The following is an 18,567-nucleotide window of genomic DNA, read 5'->3' as shown; positions in this document are numbered from 1 at the left end:
AGTTATTTTTGGTGAAAAACAAGGCAGGGATTCAATTTTCAAAATTATTTCAAATCTTGACTTAATTTGTGGTATTTTTTTTCGAGAGTGTGCGACGGAATGTGCCCTTTGTTGTTGTGTTGTTTTGTTTACTTTTCGGGCACAGAAAAGTCAAAAGACGGAAGTCGCATCTCGGAGGGGGACGAATCAAACGCAGACACTTCCGACACGGGCGACGAGAGCGGAGCTGCCGGAGAGGTAGTAAAACATGAAACTTGTTGCGTGTTATTATTTAAGGGATCATTTATGGGAGATTTATTTTTTGATCCAGTACAGGTAATCGAAGGCTTTAAATCATTTCCAAAGATAGTTGCTTTCATTTTGTACAAAATCATCATTGTTGTTGTACAAAATGATCGTTCATACTTGTTTTGATAGGTGCCCGAAGACGTGCTGGCGGTGCTGAAAGAAGAAGTGGAGTTGAAGACGAAACAGTTGAAAGAGGAAAAGGCCAAGCTGAACAAACTGGTGGACGAGAAAGACGAAGACATGGGAAACCTAGAAAAAGCCAAAAACGAACTGGAAGAAAAGGTAAGTCATGTCATGGACCTAATGGTTGATCTCTGATTTCAATAACCAATCAGTTAATGGTTTTGAAAAAATATATCTAAAATTTGTGGCAGTTCGAAATTCGATATCTATATATTAAGACATTTATTGCCCAACAATTTGAAGAAAAAAAACGACTGAAAAATTGAAATGGTAGTTTTTTTATCAAAAGAAATTCTTTTTTCCTTGCTATAGAAAAAAAACTTAAAAAATCAGAATGTATTGATTTCGTTTTAAATTCAAGTATCATACGACATGATTAGTATAGCATTCAGCTCAGCTCCATTCGTATATAATATTTTTAGATGAAAGAGAACGAGAAGTTGCTGAAGGAGGCGCAAGGAGATTCATCGAAGGCGAAGAGTGCGATAGAGGCTGCCAATCAGCAGATAGAGCAGTACAAGGAGAGGAACAGACGGCTGGAGGAGGGACACAAGGGGTCGGAAGAGCAGGTGCAGCAGGCCAAGGAGGCCGTCAAACAAAAGGACGAAGAAGTGCAACAGGCAAAACAGCAGGTCAGCTCTCCTCCGTTTATTCACTTTATTCCGATCTTTTTCTGAGCTCTTTCCAATTATAACCCATAAGCAAAATATAGCCACAAATTCGTATAAGTAAAACCATGAACCTGGATGGCTATAATGTTTTTGTTTCTTGGCTGGAGTGGGGGCTATAATGGGTAAAAAAAAACGTTTTTGTTGGTCGAATTCGATTTGTTTATTCGGTTGCCTGTGTTTTAAACCCATTTAAAGAGGTGAATAATAGAACAGGAATTCACATAGGAAATGGCGTGAAGTTGAATTGTGTGAAAGTATTTGTCTAGTTGCAGGTCGGAACATGTCAAACGTCCGTCGTTTTTGTCATAAATAAAATAATGATGTTGCCAGTGGCTCTGATGTGAAAAAATGTGGTTGCTATCTGCTAAAAGAAAATAGCTGAAGTTAAACTTATATTTTTTTACTTTACAGATTTTCTCGGCATCGTTTTTTATATTGCCAGATTTTGAACTAAATTATTATTTTTAGGTCTTTACGATTTAATTCGAAATGAAATTTTTCTTTTTGTAGGTGGAGGAGGCCAAGAAAGAGATAGACGGCGCAAAAGAGGAGGCACAACAAAAGCAGGCCGAAGCAGAGGAACTCAAGCAGAAGGTGAAAAAGGCATAGTTTTTTTTAAATAACCGTGTTTGAAAATTTGTTACTCTCAGATCATAATAGTCTTGGTTTCCGTAACGTTAGATAGTTAGTTCACTAGGTCGCTTTTTTATAACTCAAATTAACTTTTTTTATTTGTCCAGTTACCACTGTTTGGACCCCATTTTATTAAAAAACTGGATAAAAGCAGTTCTTTGAATGGAAATGGCTGAAAAGCGGGAAAGAATTAATGAATTGTAATAACATGATTAGATAGATATTCATTAAAGGTCGGAGCCCAGCTGGGTCGTCTTGTGGAGGACATCCAGGACGTGGGCAGGATAGTGAGCAACGACCCCGAGTCGAAGGAGTTCGAGGTGGAGGCAGACTTGAACAACCCAGACGAGACTCTGAATGCAGTGAGAGTGCTTCTGACCAAAGTGAAACACTATGGCGAACATGGGCGCCGACCCAGCAAGGTAGTTTTTTATTAGTTGCCCTGGCGCCTGAAAATGTATTTTTTTGGCCTCAGTGTCTTCAAAATGTGGTCAATTGACTAAGTGAAGACATCTACTGTATGAAGTGATAACCGAGTTTATAAATCTCGCTCTTCAACTTGTTTAGGCAAGAGAGGAAAGTTTTCAGTCTTCTTTAAACCGAAGTATAAATATTCAACGTGCTTTATTAGACTCCTTTGAGTCAACGAGTCGAAATGATATCATAAAATGAGAAGAAGGGCTATATGAGACACCTGAAAAATTGTTCTGAAAGTTTGCATCTCATCATCGCAAATAAGTGTCTCTTAATAACTGCAATGAAAGGATCTATTTTATTTTGTTTTAATAAGGAAACTTATTTTTGATTATTATCATTATTTTGCAGGAGGAGCAAGAGGACAAGGGAGAACGGGAACAAGAGCACGTGGAGAACAAGATCATGTTGAACCAGGCGAAAGAGAAGATATCCCAACTGGAGTCGGAACTCAAGTCAGCTCACGAGGAGATGAAAGAGCTGCAGGAGAAGATCAACGAGAGGAGTGCCAGAATAGCTCAGATGGCAAAGGGTCAGTCGGGCTTAATGTTTCACATCAAACTGTTAAAAGTTTAAGCATGGGTAGAAATAGATTTATCGGCGTGACTTCTGCACATACGGATCTCAAAAGCTTTTTTCTTTAGTTTCGTTAAAAGAAAAATTAGTCAGTTTTGTAGTTTCTTTAGTTTTGCTTAAAGAAAATTGAGTCGGAAGTTTTGACCCAGACCGACACACAATTTTCTATAAAGGCGTTTGCCAGCGTTTAATAGTCTGAGGGTGGGGGGGGGGGGGGTTGGTAAGTCTCAAGCAAACGCAGTTCTTAAACGTATTTCAGTGTATGGGGAGGCAGAAGGAAATGAATGCAGCCGGCCCAAAAAACTTCAATCTAGTTCATTGACATGTAAAAAATTTATATGTGGAATGATCTAATTAATTTTTAGAGGGTGGCTATGGGGAGGATGGCTTGACCAACATGGAGCTGGATCCTGACCTCCAGATGCTACATGATGAACACGCAAAGCAGATAAGAGACCTGACTCAAAAACTGGAAGAGGAAAAGGTGTTAATTTATATCCATTGTAGCTTCTCAAATATTTAATATCAAGTTGATCAATAGAAATTTTTTAGAGTCAATGAACTTAGTTCAGACTTTTATATAGGTGCTGATGATTTTTTTTCGTTTATTTCTTCAGGCTCAAATTTGCCTTTTCGCGGTTTGACTTTTGATTTCTTTTGAAGTTCACTTAATTTCTTTTGTTAAAGGGAAGGCAAACTCCACTATTGAACAGCAAAAATGTAAGGGTCACAAATAACTTGATCGACTTCTAGTTTCGAAAGTGGAATTTAGTTTTCAGATTTCCCAGCGGAATGATAAATTTACCTATTGATTAAGTTTTCTCAAATCTCAAATTGTTTTAGATATTCAAAGAGATTTAAGGACATCTGTTTGTCTTAAAAAGTCTAAAGTTGGGTCTTTTTCGAAAAATATGTCTTTAATTTTTTTCTTTTTACTCGAGTACATTGACTCTTTTCCAACTGTGTCTTTCGATTGTGTCATTGTGTATCTATAGGCTAAAAATGGCGAGACGAATGACGAGAAAGATCAATGGCAGGTCATGGCTGAAAAAACCAAGGCGGACAATGAAAGACTGAAAAGTAGTGTAGGAATGGGAGAAGAAGGAATGCGTGGATCGCAAGGAGAGCCAGGAGCCGATGGAGAACCGCCAGAGCCAGGCGCCGAAGGAGAACCGCCAGAGCCAGGCGCTGAAGGAGAACCGCCAGAGCCAGGCGCCGAGGGAGAACCAGGTATAGATGGTAAACCTGGGGAGTCAGGCGCTGAAGGGGAACCAGGAGAGGACGGGGAACCAATGGAGCCTGGGGAGGCGGCGGGATCCGATGGACCTCCAGAAGGAAGTGATGGCGCTCCAGGAGAAGATGGGGTTAGTAGTGAGAAGGGCTGATAAGGGGCAATCTAATCTTACTGAGATCTAGCTTGTGGTTTTTTCAGCTTTTTTTTCAACTGCTGCCTTTTTCCGATCCATTTTTTTTCGGAAACCTCAATTGTCAGAGACCTCAAATAGTTTGAAAGTTCAAAATATTTTAAGCTATTCTTCATTCAAAATATAAGTTACTTCATGAATTCCAGTGATGGAACGAAACATCCGATTTAATAACTTTTGAAGTGACTCAAAAAAGAGTGAAGTTCAAAAAGACATCCCGCTGAATGCTTAAGATTTTTTAATGCGATTGTTATTTCCAATGCCATGGCCGAGTTTTGAAACTGTTCAGGAAATGGGCGAACCTGGAGAAGCGGGACCCGAAGCCTTACAAGACGAAGATGCAGCAAACGATCACCTGGAACCGGGAGATGACGTTCCCAGTTCTCCCGGACTCCAGGAAGGATCATCAGAGGCAGAACTTCAAAATCTGTCGCAAATTAAAAAGAACATGGATGCTGCTCTTGCGAAGAATAAGGAGCGAATCGAATCAGCGCCGCAGTCGGAGGAAAGTGGAAGCTCGGCAGAGTCGGGAGTCGACGCGAAGCCAAAATCCGAACCAGGTGGGCGGCCCTCGACTAAGAGTCAAAAAGAGCAAGGTGGAGGTTCGATGACAACGAAGCAAGTGGCCTTCTTAGAAGCTACACTGGACTCGGTGACAAAGAATAACAGAGCATTAGCGGCTGAAAACAGAACTCTAAAAGTGCAAAGATTACCAGCATTGCAAAATATGGTTAAATCACTACAAGCTAAATGTCAAGAATGGGAGAAAATGTATAACGAAGAAAAAAGGAAAAATGAGAGAGCTGGATCATAACTAAATTGGAAGAAGTGCGAGTTGATGGATGGCGGCTGTTCTTATAGTGTTCTTTACATAAACTATGAACCGAGACTATTTAAGCTTAGATTCATTCTGTTTTACGAGTGAGATACCAAGTCTATCCGAAGCATACATGCTTGAAATTCCAATAGAATTCACGTTAGTGTTATACAGTCACGAGAAATAGAAGTTGCAGTTGCAACTTTTTGATTGCAACAATCATATGAAAATTTTGTTTTCACTTTTTTGCCGTTTTCTCTGCAACTACATTACGAAGCCTTTGGCCTGGTAATGTATTTAAGATATTCGACTGACATTTTGACATAGCTAGATGAAATTAATTGAAAGGGATTAGCTAATTTACGCATTCAAAAATTGAGAAATTTTGTTTCGATGTGTAAATTGTTCAGTATATCATAACTTCTTGATATCAAAAAACAACCTTGCAAACAATGCAAGGGATTTGAATTCATGGGCTGAAGTTAGTCCAAAAATGACAAATAACAGAAATGAAAGAGCTACTTTGTCCGGAATTGAAAAACGGTCATATATATTTTGATATATTTTGACGACACATTTGCCAAAAGTTCAAGGGAGCCTATACCAGAAAGTTGGGCTAAATGTACACAGAACATAGCTGCTAATGAGAATCCTGTGCATGGATTGGAGCAGTAGTTGTCTGATATATTTTCTGGAACAGTTTTTTTGTCGACTTATTTCGATCATCAGAATTGAGGCTTATTTCGAGCTTCCAAAAAAACTAATTTGAGCCTGTAAATTCAAATTTATGTTGTTACCATGATATTTCCTCAGCGAGAACATCAAATTAGTATTAGCCAGGGTGTCAAAATAGTTTTGACACCCTGGCTAATTAAAGCCTTAAAAACAAGATTTTTCAATTTTCGGCCCCGAGGGCTAAGCCCGTCTCATTAATTTCATCTAGCATATGTCTAAAAATTCCAATCTTAGATAGTTGCAGAGAAAACGTCATTAGGAAAAAAGGAAAAATGAGAGAGCTGCATCATAACAAAATTGGCAGAAGTGCGAGTTGATGGATGGCGGCTGTTCTTATAGCGTTCTTTACATAAACTATGAACCGAGACTATTTAAGCTTAGATTCATTCTGTTTTACGAGTGAGATACCAAGTCTATCCGAAGCATACGTGCTTGAAATTCCAATAGAATTCACGTTAGTGTTATACAGTCACGAGAAATAGAAGTTGCAGCTGGAACTTTTCGATTGCAACGATCATATGAACTTTTTGTTTTCACTTTTTTTGTTTTCACAATTTTTGGCACCGACGGCTAAGCCCTTCTCAATAATTTCATCTAACATATGTCTAAAATTCCAATCTTAGATAGTTGCAGAGAAAACGGCAAAAACTTCCGTTCATTTGCACGTTGAAGTCTAAGAGTTGCAGCTTCTATGTCCTGGCAGTAGCAAGCATGATTGTAGTATTGTGGCAGTAACAAGCAGAAGTCGACATAGTGGAGATTGAGTTGTAGTGCGACCATTTTTTTCTTTAAATTCTTGTTGACTTCGCAGTTTCATTTCGCAGTTTCTATTTGGACAAGTTATGGAGCAAAAGTAACATCGGCTATGAAGAACTAGACAAAGAGCCTTAACCAGGAGGAATGATTATTGATTCAGAGTTTTACCGGATGTTTTTTGCTTGACGTAAAAGTTTATCCTCAAAGTTTTTTGAGTGATTCATTGGAAATTAGTTTTTCATTATTCATTCTGATTTTTATACGCTTGCGATTAGCAAATCTTATTAGATTTTTGAACACGTGTTCAGTATCCATTGCCAAGCCTATGTAAACAAGGTAATATTTGGTCAGTAAACTTTTTCCAGACAGCGACGCAAATTTTATGCCTGAATTACACTGGAAATAATGTAGCTTTTTTAAAAGCGTAAGCTTAAGCTATTTGGGCATTTATGGAAGGAAAGGCGTCATAGTCAACTGGTTAAAACAAGCGACTGTTGCTATGGAGGTACGAGTTGATTCTGGTCTGAACGTTGTTTTGAATTAGATAAAAAATTTTCTTTCTTTTTTGCCGATTTTAGAAATTGCCTTTTTCAGAGCTCTTTTTTTCCATTTTTGCTTGTAAGGTGTAAAGGCAAAATCACCTCGGTTATCAACTTGAAAATACTTAAGAAAGCCTAAAACATAGCTTATGTCATTAGATTTTAGCTATGTGTGTAATGGTATATCTATTGCTCTGCGAGCGTGTTCAAGTGTGTTAGCAACCTATATGGCTATGCATAAAGGCAATTATTAATCTCTTCAATTTATAAGTCTTTCATTTTGTCGACGTTTTTTGATTAAATAAATTTTCTTGATTTTTGGTTTAAGTTAGTTCAGGGGCGGATTTAGGGGGGGGGGGGGGCGGACGCCCCCCCCCCCTCAGGGATTCGACCCCCTGCCGACCCAAAGGGTCCCCCCTTCGATACTTTTTCAGAAATCCATTTTTGGCAGACCGACCCTAAAATTTTTCTAAGGCGCCTTCGGCGCCAATATATACTAACTTTGAGGGGGAGCGCGCGCCAAAAAAAACGCTATTTTTTATCAAAATTTTTTAAAAAGTGCCCAAAAACGGCTTTTTTTGACTGTTTTTTCAAAAATTTGCCTGCGGCGCCGAAAATTTTGCCAAAATAGGGGCAAAACAGTGCTTTGGGAGAGCTCAAAAAATCAATTTGGTCGACCCAAAAAAAAAAAAAGGTCGTCAAAATTTTGGAAATTTTTTTGAAAATCCGCCCCCCCCCCCATCGAGAAAATCCTAGATCCGCCCCTGAGTTAGTTGGTTGATAGCAAAAAATACGAGGCTAGGAAAAAAATAGAATGTAAATAATAAAATTGAATTTTCATAAATTAAAAAATCATACTTAAAAAATATTTCTTAAAAACGTTGGAGAAGACGGGACTGGAAATAATCTTCAAGAATTAATTTTGAATAGCATTTCGGAATTAAAAATCATTGCTCGCTGATTGATTTTGAGTGGTTGCCTTGCGTAGGTTGAAGATGTCAGTTGATTATATTTACCCATTTAGATGTATTGATGATAGATTTTAATTGTTTCCACGCAAAAATCTGTAAGTACCACTTGAAAGTATCACTTCAACGTCTGGAAGTACCACTTCAACGTCGAAAATTCGTTGAAGTATAAAATGATTCACAAGCTTGTATTGCAGCCAGCTGTAGAACATGTAGCGCATGATGTTGCGAGACCATTTTTTTAAATTTATTTGCTATTTTTTTGGTATTGCAATTGAGTATTAGACTTTTTTTGGTAAACAACTTTGTCCACAGTACTTTGGTGGTACTTTGGTTCATAATGAATTCAAAAATTGTAGTGTCTCTTGCACGCTTAGCCTGGTGATATCGAATACGCCTGACACGGCAAAGGTCCTAGGTTCGAATCTGACCAGGACCATTTTTGTTTCAAATGGTAATTGTTCCGGTTGATAAAAATTTCGGCCTTTTATTTGTCTGTTTTGTTCTTTTGGCTCTGTTGCCATATCTAAGAATCGTTTATTGTAGCTGTAAACAATTTTAACTGCAGTTATTCTTGGGCATTTTGAAAATTCGGCAGAATCGAAGTTAGCTTTTCACATTGGTTGTAATTTAACCAGCTCGCTTTGTTAGAATTTCATTTTTTTCGTCTTTTTTATCGGCTTAATAAGTTTCGGCCTAATTATTATCGAGTTAGTCGTCTCTTATTGCGTCGTTACGTTCGAAAAAAGTTTTTGTGCGCGTGGTGTGCTCTTAAGGGAAAATTTTTCTGAATTTCTTTTCGGCATGAACGGTTTCTGCTTAGGTTTTTTTGGCTTTGTTACCGCGGGGTAATTATAAATTGAGGTAAAAACAACTGCCTGAGATGGCAAAAATTTGCGGTTCGAATCTGGCCGGGCCTTTGCAAACTAGAGTTTTTGCTTTTTCGGATTATCATCCGTCTGTTTATTTTTGTCGGCTTAGAACCCTTAGCCCGATGGTTCAACTTTATACACATCCAAGTTGCTGTAACCCTCATGCTTGAGACGACAAAGCCCGGGAGTTCATTTCCAGTTGAGACTTGTTTTTTCTTGTAAATAGAAAATTTTGGCTAATTTAGATTATTGTCTGTCTGCTTATTTTTGTCTGCTTAATTCCGTAGAAAGGGTTGTTTTTGAAAACTTGTCTTCTTTATAGCATTCTCAAAGCTCATTGTAGAGTTTCTAATGGTGCAGGCATTTTGTTCCATAGTTTTTTTTGGCTTTTGTTGCAATTTTTATTGACAAAAACAATTTTTTGATTTTTTTTTTAAATTTGATTTTCATAACTTTCAGATTTGTATCGCAAGTGATGCGAAGCTCAGCTTGGCCTCTGTCTTGCAATTTTGGATGCATAGAAGCTAAGCTTCAGGAATTAGGTAATGCATATTGAAGTTATATTAAAACCAGTAGCGGATTTAGGTGGGTCAGACCCCATGACTGTTTCGACCCCCTGCTGACCCAAAACATTCCCCTCCTTTGGTACTATTTTAAATCCTCCATTTTGGCTGTTCGACCCCCGTTTTCGTTGTAAATGCGCCTTTGGCGCCAATATAGGCAATTTTGCCTAACCCCCTAATGAACAAAAGTTTTACCTAAAATTTTTTTGCAGGTTGGGGGTAAAAGGAAAAAGTTTTACTTAAAATTTTAACCTAAAAAAAGCTTTGTTCATTGAGGGGTTAGGCAAAATTGCCTATATTGGCGCCAAAGGCGCCTTTACAACGAAAACTAGGGTCGAACAGCCAAAATGGAGGACTTAAAATAGTACCAAAGGAGGGGAACGTTTTGGGTCAGTGACCAAAAGTTTTACCTAAAATTTTTTTGCAGGTTGGGTGTAAAAGGAAAAAAAGTCCCAATATATAGTTATTTCGAGCAAGTAGCGCGCGCCAAAACAACGGCAATTTTTTGTCAAAACTCTCCAAAAGTACCTATCAAAAATTTGCGGTGCAGAAAATTTGGTCGGAATGGGGTCTTTCTAGTGATTTGGTCGAGCTCAAAATCAATTTGGTCGACCTAAAAACGATGACTCCCCCCCCCAACCGAGAAATTTTAGATCCGCCCCTGATTAAAACATTAGTAGTATCCGTATCCTGACTGAGAGGACTTTAATATGATCCCCTTGTGCGTTTCTCTAAGCACCAATAATCCCGCAAAGATATAATCTGATGCATTTTTACCGCACTTTATTTGAGTGATAAGACAAAGGTTACCTGATAACTCTACAAGTGGATCTTGGATATCTAGGTTTTTGGAATGTTTCAGACCGCCATGATAAACTCAGGGAAGCTTGCTGGAAAGACTATTCTGGTCACGGGAGCCAGCAGAGGTATTGGACAGGCTATAGCCGAAAAGTGCGCCAAAGATGGGGCAAATATTGTAGTCGCTGCCAAAACAGCCCAGCCCCACGCAAAGCTGCCCGGAACAATCCATTCAGTCGCCGAAAGGATAAACGCATTAGGCGGAAAGAGTTTAGCATGTGTAGTTGATGTTCGTGATGAATCCAATGTTCAATCGGCGGTTGAACAAGCTGTGAAAACATTCGGTGGAATTGACATTCTAGTGAATAATGCTTCGGCTATTAGTTTAACGGGAACTGAAATTACTACAATGAAGAAGTATGATTTGATGCACCAAGTGAATGTTAGAGGAACCTACATGATGACTCAAAAATGTTTGCCCTACCTCAGACAAGCGAAGAACCCACACATTTTAAATATTAGTCCACCGCTGATTATGAAATCCATTTGGTTCCAGAATCATGTGGCCTATACTATGTCCAAATATGGTATGTCAATGTGTGTGCTGGGAATGGCAGAGGAGTTTAGAGATGCAAGGATAGCAGTTAATGCACTGTGGCCTAAGACTGCAATCGCAACTGCGGCTGTTGAGATGCTAGGAGGGGAATCCATGGTGAATCAATCTAGGTACCTTGATGGTCATTTTCAAATCGATTTTGATAAGACTATGTATGCATGTGGGAAGATCAACATCAGAGTTTTCAGCTCTTCACGAGCTACTATTGCCTAATAAAACTTAAGTGATACAGTGTTCATGTTCTAAGGAAGAGGGCGGCTGTGCTAATTTTGCTACTAGAAGGAGACTAATAACTCATATAGAGGTCCGATTAATATGTTTGAAAATTATTTTGCTTGTTCTAGGAAACCAGATATCATGGCAGATGCAGCATACGTTATTCTGGGCAAGGACTCCGGATCATACTCTGGTAATTTTGCCGTAGACGAGGAAGTTTTGGTGGATGTGGGAGTGAAAGATTTCGACCAGTATGCACACAAACCTGGAGCCAAACTCATTCCAGACTTCTTTCTAGATTCGCCAGAGGCTGAAGCGCTAGTGCACAAACATGGTATACACAATTCAATTTCGTTAGATGTTATAGTAAACTGGAATTGAAAGTACAACTAGAAATGCTCGTAATGGTTGTTTGTAAGGTTCACTAGAATTTTTCAACCATCCATTTATTACAAAACTTTGAGTTCTTTGGTTATAAACAAAACTCATGTTGAGCCTTTCGAAAAGCGTCGATTAAATTTTAATTTTGATTTCATTGGTATGCAGAGCGAAATATGAAGCAAGGATCCAAATCTCCATCTAGCAGTGGTGACGCATCGTCTCTCACGGATACTCCAGAGTCAGTGATAAATGAAATGCAGTCGATGATCAGTCCAGAAATAGTGAAGGACGTTGGGAAGGTGTTCCTGTTCGAACTCTCTGGTGATCATTCAGGTACTTTTAAAATATGTTTCAGTTTTCAATAGAAGTTAAGCTTCAATTAAAATGTTTTCTGTTCATGAGTTTGAGCCCCGAAAAAAAATAAATAAATCATAAAAAACGCTTCTCAATTATAGTTTATTTATAAACGAAGCAGTTTTCTTTCAATCGCAATGTATCAGTTGTCTGAAACAGAACTTAAACATTACAATATAAATTTCTGTCTTGTTATATTTATCTTTCGTGTCTGTTTTAGGTACTTTTTATCTCGACCTCAAGCATGGTACAGCGGGCAAAGGTCATCCGGATGGCTCAAGTGACGTCACAATGAAACTAAGCGGTTCAGACTTTGTGAATATGGTCAGAGGAAAATTGAATTCAACTACAGCTTTCATGTCTGGTAAATTGAAGATCGAAGGCGACATGTTTGTGGCAATGAAGTTGGAAAAGCTGATGAAAAAGATTCAAAAGTCCAAGTTGTAAATAATTATAGGATTCTTTATTACTTGGTAGATGATATAATACAATTAAAGAGAGTAAAGTCTTCTTCGTACGTTTGTTGCGGCGCATTCGATGTTATTCGTCGTTTGTTGCGGCGCATTCGACAGTAGCGGGCTTAGGGGAGGGAGGGACGTTCCCCCATTCCACAGAAATTCCTCTTCTAACCACGCAAAGGGTCGACCCTGTAGTAGTTCTTTAATACATCCATTTTTGGCAAACCAATCCTAAATTTTAAGCAAAAATACGCCTGCTGCACATATTTTGGCCAAAATAGGATCTATTTATGATCTGAGAGAGCTCGGAAAATCAATTTGATCGATCAAAAAAAAGGTGGACAAATATTTCAGAAGTTTTTTCTTGTTTTTCAGACTACTTATTTTTCTTGTTTTTTTAAACTTTTTTCGATACTCCTTTTTTAATGTTGAACAAAAAACAATGAAAGTTGTTAAAGTTTTGCTGCTTTGTTTCAGATTAGTTTGATTTGGTTGGAAATGTTGAGCTGGAGAAACAATTTGTTTACTGTCGAATTTCATCTATTGGTTGAGATAAACTCAATATCTGTTCCCTTAGCTCGAAGTTTTCCCGGAAGATCGAAAGGATCAGATCTGATTGCACATATTTGCTCTTACTTGAAAATTTGCGAGTATCACTATTTTGGATTATTGTACAAAAAACCTTCAGGACAGCTTAGATGGCTGAATGAAGAAAAAACAATTAGTCGTCAGTTTAAATCGAACCGAAGCGTGATTGACTTATTTTTTCAAGTGAAGTTTCATGTACCGAATCCTGACCGACTCGAATATGAAGCAACACGTTATCAGTTCTTTCTTCAGGCGAAGCGAGATATTTTAAATGGCGTTTTAATGATCAATAACTACGAAGTCCTAGCAAAACTTTTTGCCCTAGTTTTGCAATCCGAACTCGGAAATTATTCACCCGAGCGAGATACAGAAAATTACAGCTCCCAGTTTAATTTCATTCCTTTGCAGAGTTTTGAATTTGAATTCAGGGCGCAAGAAATTCATAAAACTCTGAAGAATATTTCCTCAGGTGAGGCTGAATGGCGTTTTCTACGAGAGGTGAAAAACCTTGATTTTTACGGTATGAAAACACACCTAGCGTTCGGTGAAAGTGACCGTGAGTTTGAAATTGGTATTTCAGCTAATGGGTTGTATATTTTTTATGAGCAATCGCGCCGAGCGAATCACTCCTGGAGTCGTGTGACGAAGGTCGAACGAAGCGGTCATAAAGTCTCATTTTTTACCGTCGGACGAAACCCGAAGCCAGATTGTCTACAATTCAAGTGCTCCTCAAAAGATGCTGCTAAGCATTTATTCGATTGTGCGAATCAGCATAAAAAGTTCAATGCGAATTATGAAATAAACGACTTGTCGGGAAAGTTTTCTCATAAAGTTGTAAATGAAAGCAACGTTTATGCTCAGCTTGAATCGAGTTTGAAATTTGAAAGATGTCCAATGAAACGACAACCGAAACGAAAACTTCCCGATCGGATTTTATATGTTCAAAGCAACGAGCAGTCAAGTGTTTCGAGGTCCAGTGGCATTTTTAGTAATAGTGGTTTGAATTTAGCCAACCGGAACTCCATTATGTTGCCTGGTTCACGAGGTCTTAGAAACCGAACTCCTAGAAACCGCGTGGCGAAGTACTATGTGCCTAGATCATCTGCAGGTAGCGACTCGGAAGCACTTAATGGAAATCGAGTTCGAACCGGAGGAAGTGCTGGTTTTATGAGAAATGTAAATTCTGTATCTAGTGTCCCAATTTCGAGAAAAGTTTATAGGATGTCGGCATTTGATATCGACTGCGCAAGTGACATGGAGTTCCAGTCAGAATTTTCATCAAGAGTACCCGACCTTAATAATTCAAAACGGTTCAAGCATGCAAATGATTTGAACAAAAATATGTCTGAAAGCACCGAGGACCAAATGCATGTTGCGCAGTATCATAGCCGCCAAGTATCTCAATCTAGTCGAATAGGCCTCAAAATTCAAAGCAGCCGAACCGTGAATTTAAACTTAGAAAACGATAGACCAGAAAAGATTATTCCGACTGTTCGGATCCATGATTCCGAAGCGCGACCAGAAGGAAACAAGGAACCGAAGTCTCCGCTGCCGACGTATGAACAACACATGAATTCTCGCAACCAGATAAAGAGATCAAATTCGGCCAAATACCGCGATGAGAACTTAGCTGCCGTTGTAGCCAGTGATGTTAATGGAAATGTGTTGTCTCCGATTTTGCCGACCGCTGAAAGAACTATTTTTGCCTCAAAAAGTGCTGTTAATGTAAAACCCACTTCCAGTTTTGCTAGGTGAGAATTCCTGACATGATTTCCACAGTTTTTTTCTTCAAAACCTTAAAATTACTGAGCGCAAACAAGCAAAACTAAATGCTGTGCCAGCAAAAACCGATTGTTCCGACCTTTGTATTAACAATTTTTAGTGACTTTTTCTGACAACCTTATATCCGAATTAAAACCTTCGAATTCGAGTGTAACAGGCAAAAATTTTTGACACGTTTTTTCTTGATACAGCGATAACTTTTGTGAATTACTTTTTTGGAATCCGAGTCACAACTGAAAGGTCGTGGAAAAGCCCACATTAGGCTAAAGTCTCATCCTATGCTTTCAAGAGCTGTTGGAACAATAGTAGTTGAATTTTTCCGGACCATCATTTTTTATAATCATTTTACTGAATTTAAAATACTGAATTTTTTACAGATTGAAGCAGTTGTCGAAACAAAAAGAAACTTCTTCTGATTCGCCAAATTTGTACCCGGAACTTCAAAACGGCAAGGAAAATCTGAAACCCGACTCGAGGAATGTAGCAGGTGACAACTCAGCTGAATCGGATTGTTTTCAAATTTCGTCCACTCCTTGCTCGCCAAAAACAAGATCTGTTCGCAGTTTCATCATGAACGAACCTTCCCCTGTTGCAAGTTTGAGGAAAACAGGAAGTGTACGCTCCACAAATAATCTGAAAAAGGAGCACTCGTCTAAAGATGCTACTTCTGCTGCGAGTATGATAGCGTCATGCGTTAATGGAATAGCATCTCAAGTGATTATGCAAACCACAGCGGATACTTCCGGGTTTGAGAGAAGTACTTTTACTGTTTATTTGTAAAGATTCGCTTTGAAGTGAATTGATTAAGGTGTAAGAGCAGTATTATTGATGAGCACCATGATTATATCAGATGATTCGTCCATAATCAGCTAGGGTTTTTCTAAAAGGTCTTTGACCATTTTATCCACCTTTTTTATCAGCCCATTTGTTTTCTAGATTTTGAAATTGTCTGAATCCTCCCAGCTAGAATAATCGAATTCCCGAAAATTATATTGGCTCATCAGAATTCAGTATTCAAAACTTCTATGTGAAAAATTACTTAGAAATAATTTGTTAGGACCCCTTCAATCGTTTAAAAACTTACTTTCTTTTTAATAATTTGGCTTATAGGTCTAATAATGTACGTTTTGGTTGGGTCACCAATTTCCCATAGGAAAGAAGGAGCGATGAAAAAACCAAAGCCTCAATGAAACAGAACTCACTATGCGTTGGAACAGCTTGATAAAGGACCCGTGCCAGTTTTGCTGCCTCTTCTGCGAAGTTTTTGACACTTGATGTTCCGGCGGGCGAGTGGTTGCGATCACTGTTCAGACTGCGGACTACCATAGACTGCGGAAACCATAGAAAAATATCAGGGTTGGAATCAGAGTTTTTACTGACTTTAACAAAAAAGAACGTGTTAAATCAATTAACATAGGCGATTCAACAATCGCAACAAGCGACGGAGGAAGACGATGCGTGTTTTTTATAACAAATTTAAATTAAATCTCGCGCAAAAACAGTTCTTTAAGCTGTGGCGTATATGTAAAGTCTTTCATCTTCGAGAACTTTTGCCGGATAGTTTTGAGCTCGTTTTCAGCAGCTTCTTTCCTAGCGTCTTTGGATGCGTCATCAAGTAATAAGAACTCATTCACAACGGTCTTGAATCCACCATAAGTCAAATTTATATTTTGGTGATGTTACATTGTTTGACAGACAAACTTTATACAGTCACACGCATGGTTGGTGGCATTGGGGTAACATTGATTGAATCGGATGAATTACGTATTAATTATCCATATTACTACATTGAAGCGGGGTTTTTCGTGATACGAGCGGTCTTGTTTTGTTTGCGATACTTTAATTGGAAACGTTTTGAAAGGTGGAAACGTTTCAATTAAATGGAAACGTTTCAATTAAATGTGGTCTTCGAAACGATGGTCAACGCAGACTACTTGATCGTAAAAAGAAGGTAAAAGGAAAAACTTTTAGAAATTTAAGTGAGATTTAAAAAGACAAGAGCTGAACCTCAAGTGAAAGCACGAAAGAAACTCAAGTTTATAAAGGAAATCAGGATTGCAGCACAACAATATATGATGTTTAGTTTAAACTGCCGCGCCTTTTCTTGATCTTTGGTTTTTCTATTTCCGGCAGAGGCCGTCTCGACGCCATAACGCTTTGTCGCTCCTTAATAATTTGGACAGCCATAAATTGACAACCGGTTTTCGATCTGCCGATTTCAGGGAATTATATTGGTTTTCACCTAAAGTTCGTAGCTCTTTTACAGAGTTGTAAGATCCACCACAGAAAGTTACTTCAAAAAGTGCAGAAGAAGTACCGATGTCCTAATGCTTTCTGAAATTTAACATACATATCAACAAGTGGTGACTAGAAGACAAACGTTTCATCAAAATGTCGGCGTTATTTACTTAAGTCCTGAACAAAAGTGTCGCATGCGAAACGAAACAGGAGTTGAGTCTTGTGAAAACAGGCCGGGAAAGGTGTTTATCAAAAGTGTAAAAAACTAGTCATTTCTTCAGGCATGCGTACCTGTGACTGTCACATAGCGCTTCACGCCTATGTTAGTTACTCATTATTAATTACCATAATTGGTGCGAATTAGACTTAAATATCAATGCCATTATATGTCAATGACAAAGTGTTAAACTCATATTTACTTAATGCAAACAATCAATGAGAAAGTAATTGAATCATTAATTGAGAGAGAGCCATTACAGTAAAACAGCTCAAAAATAGTAATTAAAAGATTAATCCTCACTCTTATAAATCAAACAGCTTAGACTCAGCTGAGAAGGAGGTAGACATCACGAAGCACATCCCTGAGTCGAAGATATAGAGCCTAGACCGCGCATCCCTTTATTACTCTCAAACACAATTCCTCATTTCTAATCATTAATTATCATAGCAAGACACGCTATATAACATGGCGACTATGAGTGGGATGATGTTACCAACCTTTCAAGACAAGCTGAAGCTGATTGCAAATTAAGAGTGAAAACAAGACGACATCCAACACAAGACGACTCCAAAAGCCACAAAGCTGAAAAGAAGATCACGGCAGTAACTTGCTCAAACAGAAAAAAAAGAGGGGCAAAAACAAAAACTGACTTCAGCCAGTGAGAGACGACAGCAAGGGGCAAAAGGAAACTTCAACTGTTTTGTGTTGATGACAACTACTACACTTCTCCAGGAAAGTGATACAGTGTACAAAAACAGTTAGTTGAAACTTCAAACTCTCGGTGCTTAAAGTAAAATTGATGAGTGCTCATTTGAAACTAGTCATTTGAAATCATCCATGAGAACCGCCTGAAAGCCTATCCAGTGCTTAAATCCTAACCAAATTTCAAAAAAAATAGTGGAATAATATTAAAGCCGCAAGACAAGTTAACTTAAAAAGTAGATAGTTTAAAATATAGAAACAAGAGTTAATTAACTCCTACTCGTAACTAATCATAGTACGAGCTACTCTATATATTTTCTCAAAGACGATAATTGCGTCATTAAATTTTAAGTACCCACTAGGCATTAATTGTTTCCACTATATAATAGCAACTGATTCATCTGAAATCAATTTTGAATCAGACTTGACAATCATATAACTGTGATAAGATGGCGCACGCTCAAATCTCAGTCGAACCATTTGGCGGAAGCGATAACGAAGATTTCGCCCAATTCGAACAGCTCTTCCAAGGATACGTTGGAGTTGCGGGAATCGCAAATGCTCAGCAAGCGAATTTTCTACAGTTGCACCTGCGAGATAGCGCTCTGCGATTCTACCAAACACTGCCAGCACTAACAAGAGCCGATGTACCTCTTAGTCTAGCGGCACTACGCGACCATTTTTGCAACCCTCAATTGCAAGAGGTCCACGTGCT

General features: G+C 38.5%; 4 protein-coding genes across 5 annotated transcripts in view; all 4 read left to right on the top strand.

Moving 5' to 3' along the window:
- LOC134850944 (centrosomal protein of 164 kDa-like) overlaps nucleotides 1-18,567 on the top strand; it is a 556,693-nt gene that overhangs the window by 365,099 nt on the left and 173,027 nt on the right. The window lies entirely within an intron of this gene.
- LOC134851043 (collectin-12-like) lies at nucleotides 50-5,311 on the top strand. Its single transcript, XM_063866924.1, has 9 exons — nucleotides 50-237; nucleotides 418-570; nucleotides 894-1,103; nucleotides 1,653-1,736; nucleotides 2,009-2,197; nucleotides 2,601-2,781; nucleotides 3,191-3,309; nucleotides 3,821-4,189; nucleotides 4,539-5,311. The coding sequence occupies exons 1-9, from the start codon at nucleotides 100-102 to the stop codon at nucleotides 5,061-5,063; spliced, it is 1,968 nt and encodes a 655-aa protein (XP_063722994.1). The 5' UTR covers nucleotides 50-99; the 3' UTR covers nucleotides 5,064-5,311.
- Nucleotides 10,347-12,360, top strand: LOC134851002 (hydroxysteroid dehydrogenase-like protein 2). The gene is made up of 4 exons (XM_063866872.1): nucleotides 10,347-11,023; nucleotides 11,258-11,463; nucleotides 11,676-11,843; nucleotides 12,085-12,360. Exons 1-4 carry the CDS (start codon nucleotides 10,353-10,355, stop codon nucleotides 12,309-12,311), a joined length of 1,272 nt encoding a protein of 423 aa, XP_063722942.1. The 5' UTR covers nucleotides 10,347-10,352; the 3' UTR covers nucleotides 12,312-12,360.
- Nucleotides 12,804-16,153, top strand: LOC134851157 (band 4.1-like protein 4A). 2 transcript variants are annotated; one of them, XM_063867118.1, is made up of 3 exons: nucleotides 12,804-14,661; nucleotides 15,070-15,449; nucleotides 15,846-16,153. In XM_063867118.1, the coding sequence occupies exons 1-3, from the start codon at nucleotides 12,821-12,823 to the stop codon at nucleotides 15,860-15,862; spliced, it is 2,238 nt and encodes a 745-aa protein (XP_063723188.1). In that variant the 5' UTR covers nucleotides 12,804-12,820; the 3' UTR covers nucleotides 15,863-16,153. The 2 variants fall into 2 exon arrangements, with proteins under 2 accessions (XP_063723188.1, XP_063723187.1); XM_063867117.1 differs by having other exon boundaries at nucleotides 15,070-16,153.

This window comes from Symsagittifera roscoffensis, chromosome 7 (genome assembly GCF_963678635.1).
Source record: "Symsagittifera roscoffensis chromosome 7, txSymRosc1.1, whole genome shotgun sequence".
NCBI lineage: Eukaryota > Metazoa > Xenacoelomorpha > Acoela > Convolutidae > Symsagittifera > Symsagittifera roscoffensis.
The sequence above is the reverse complement of the archived record's forward strand: the minus strand, read 5'-3'. Positions and strand labels throughout refer to the sequence as shown.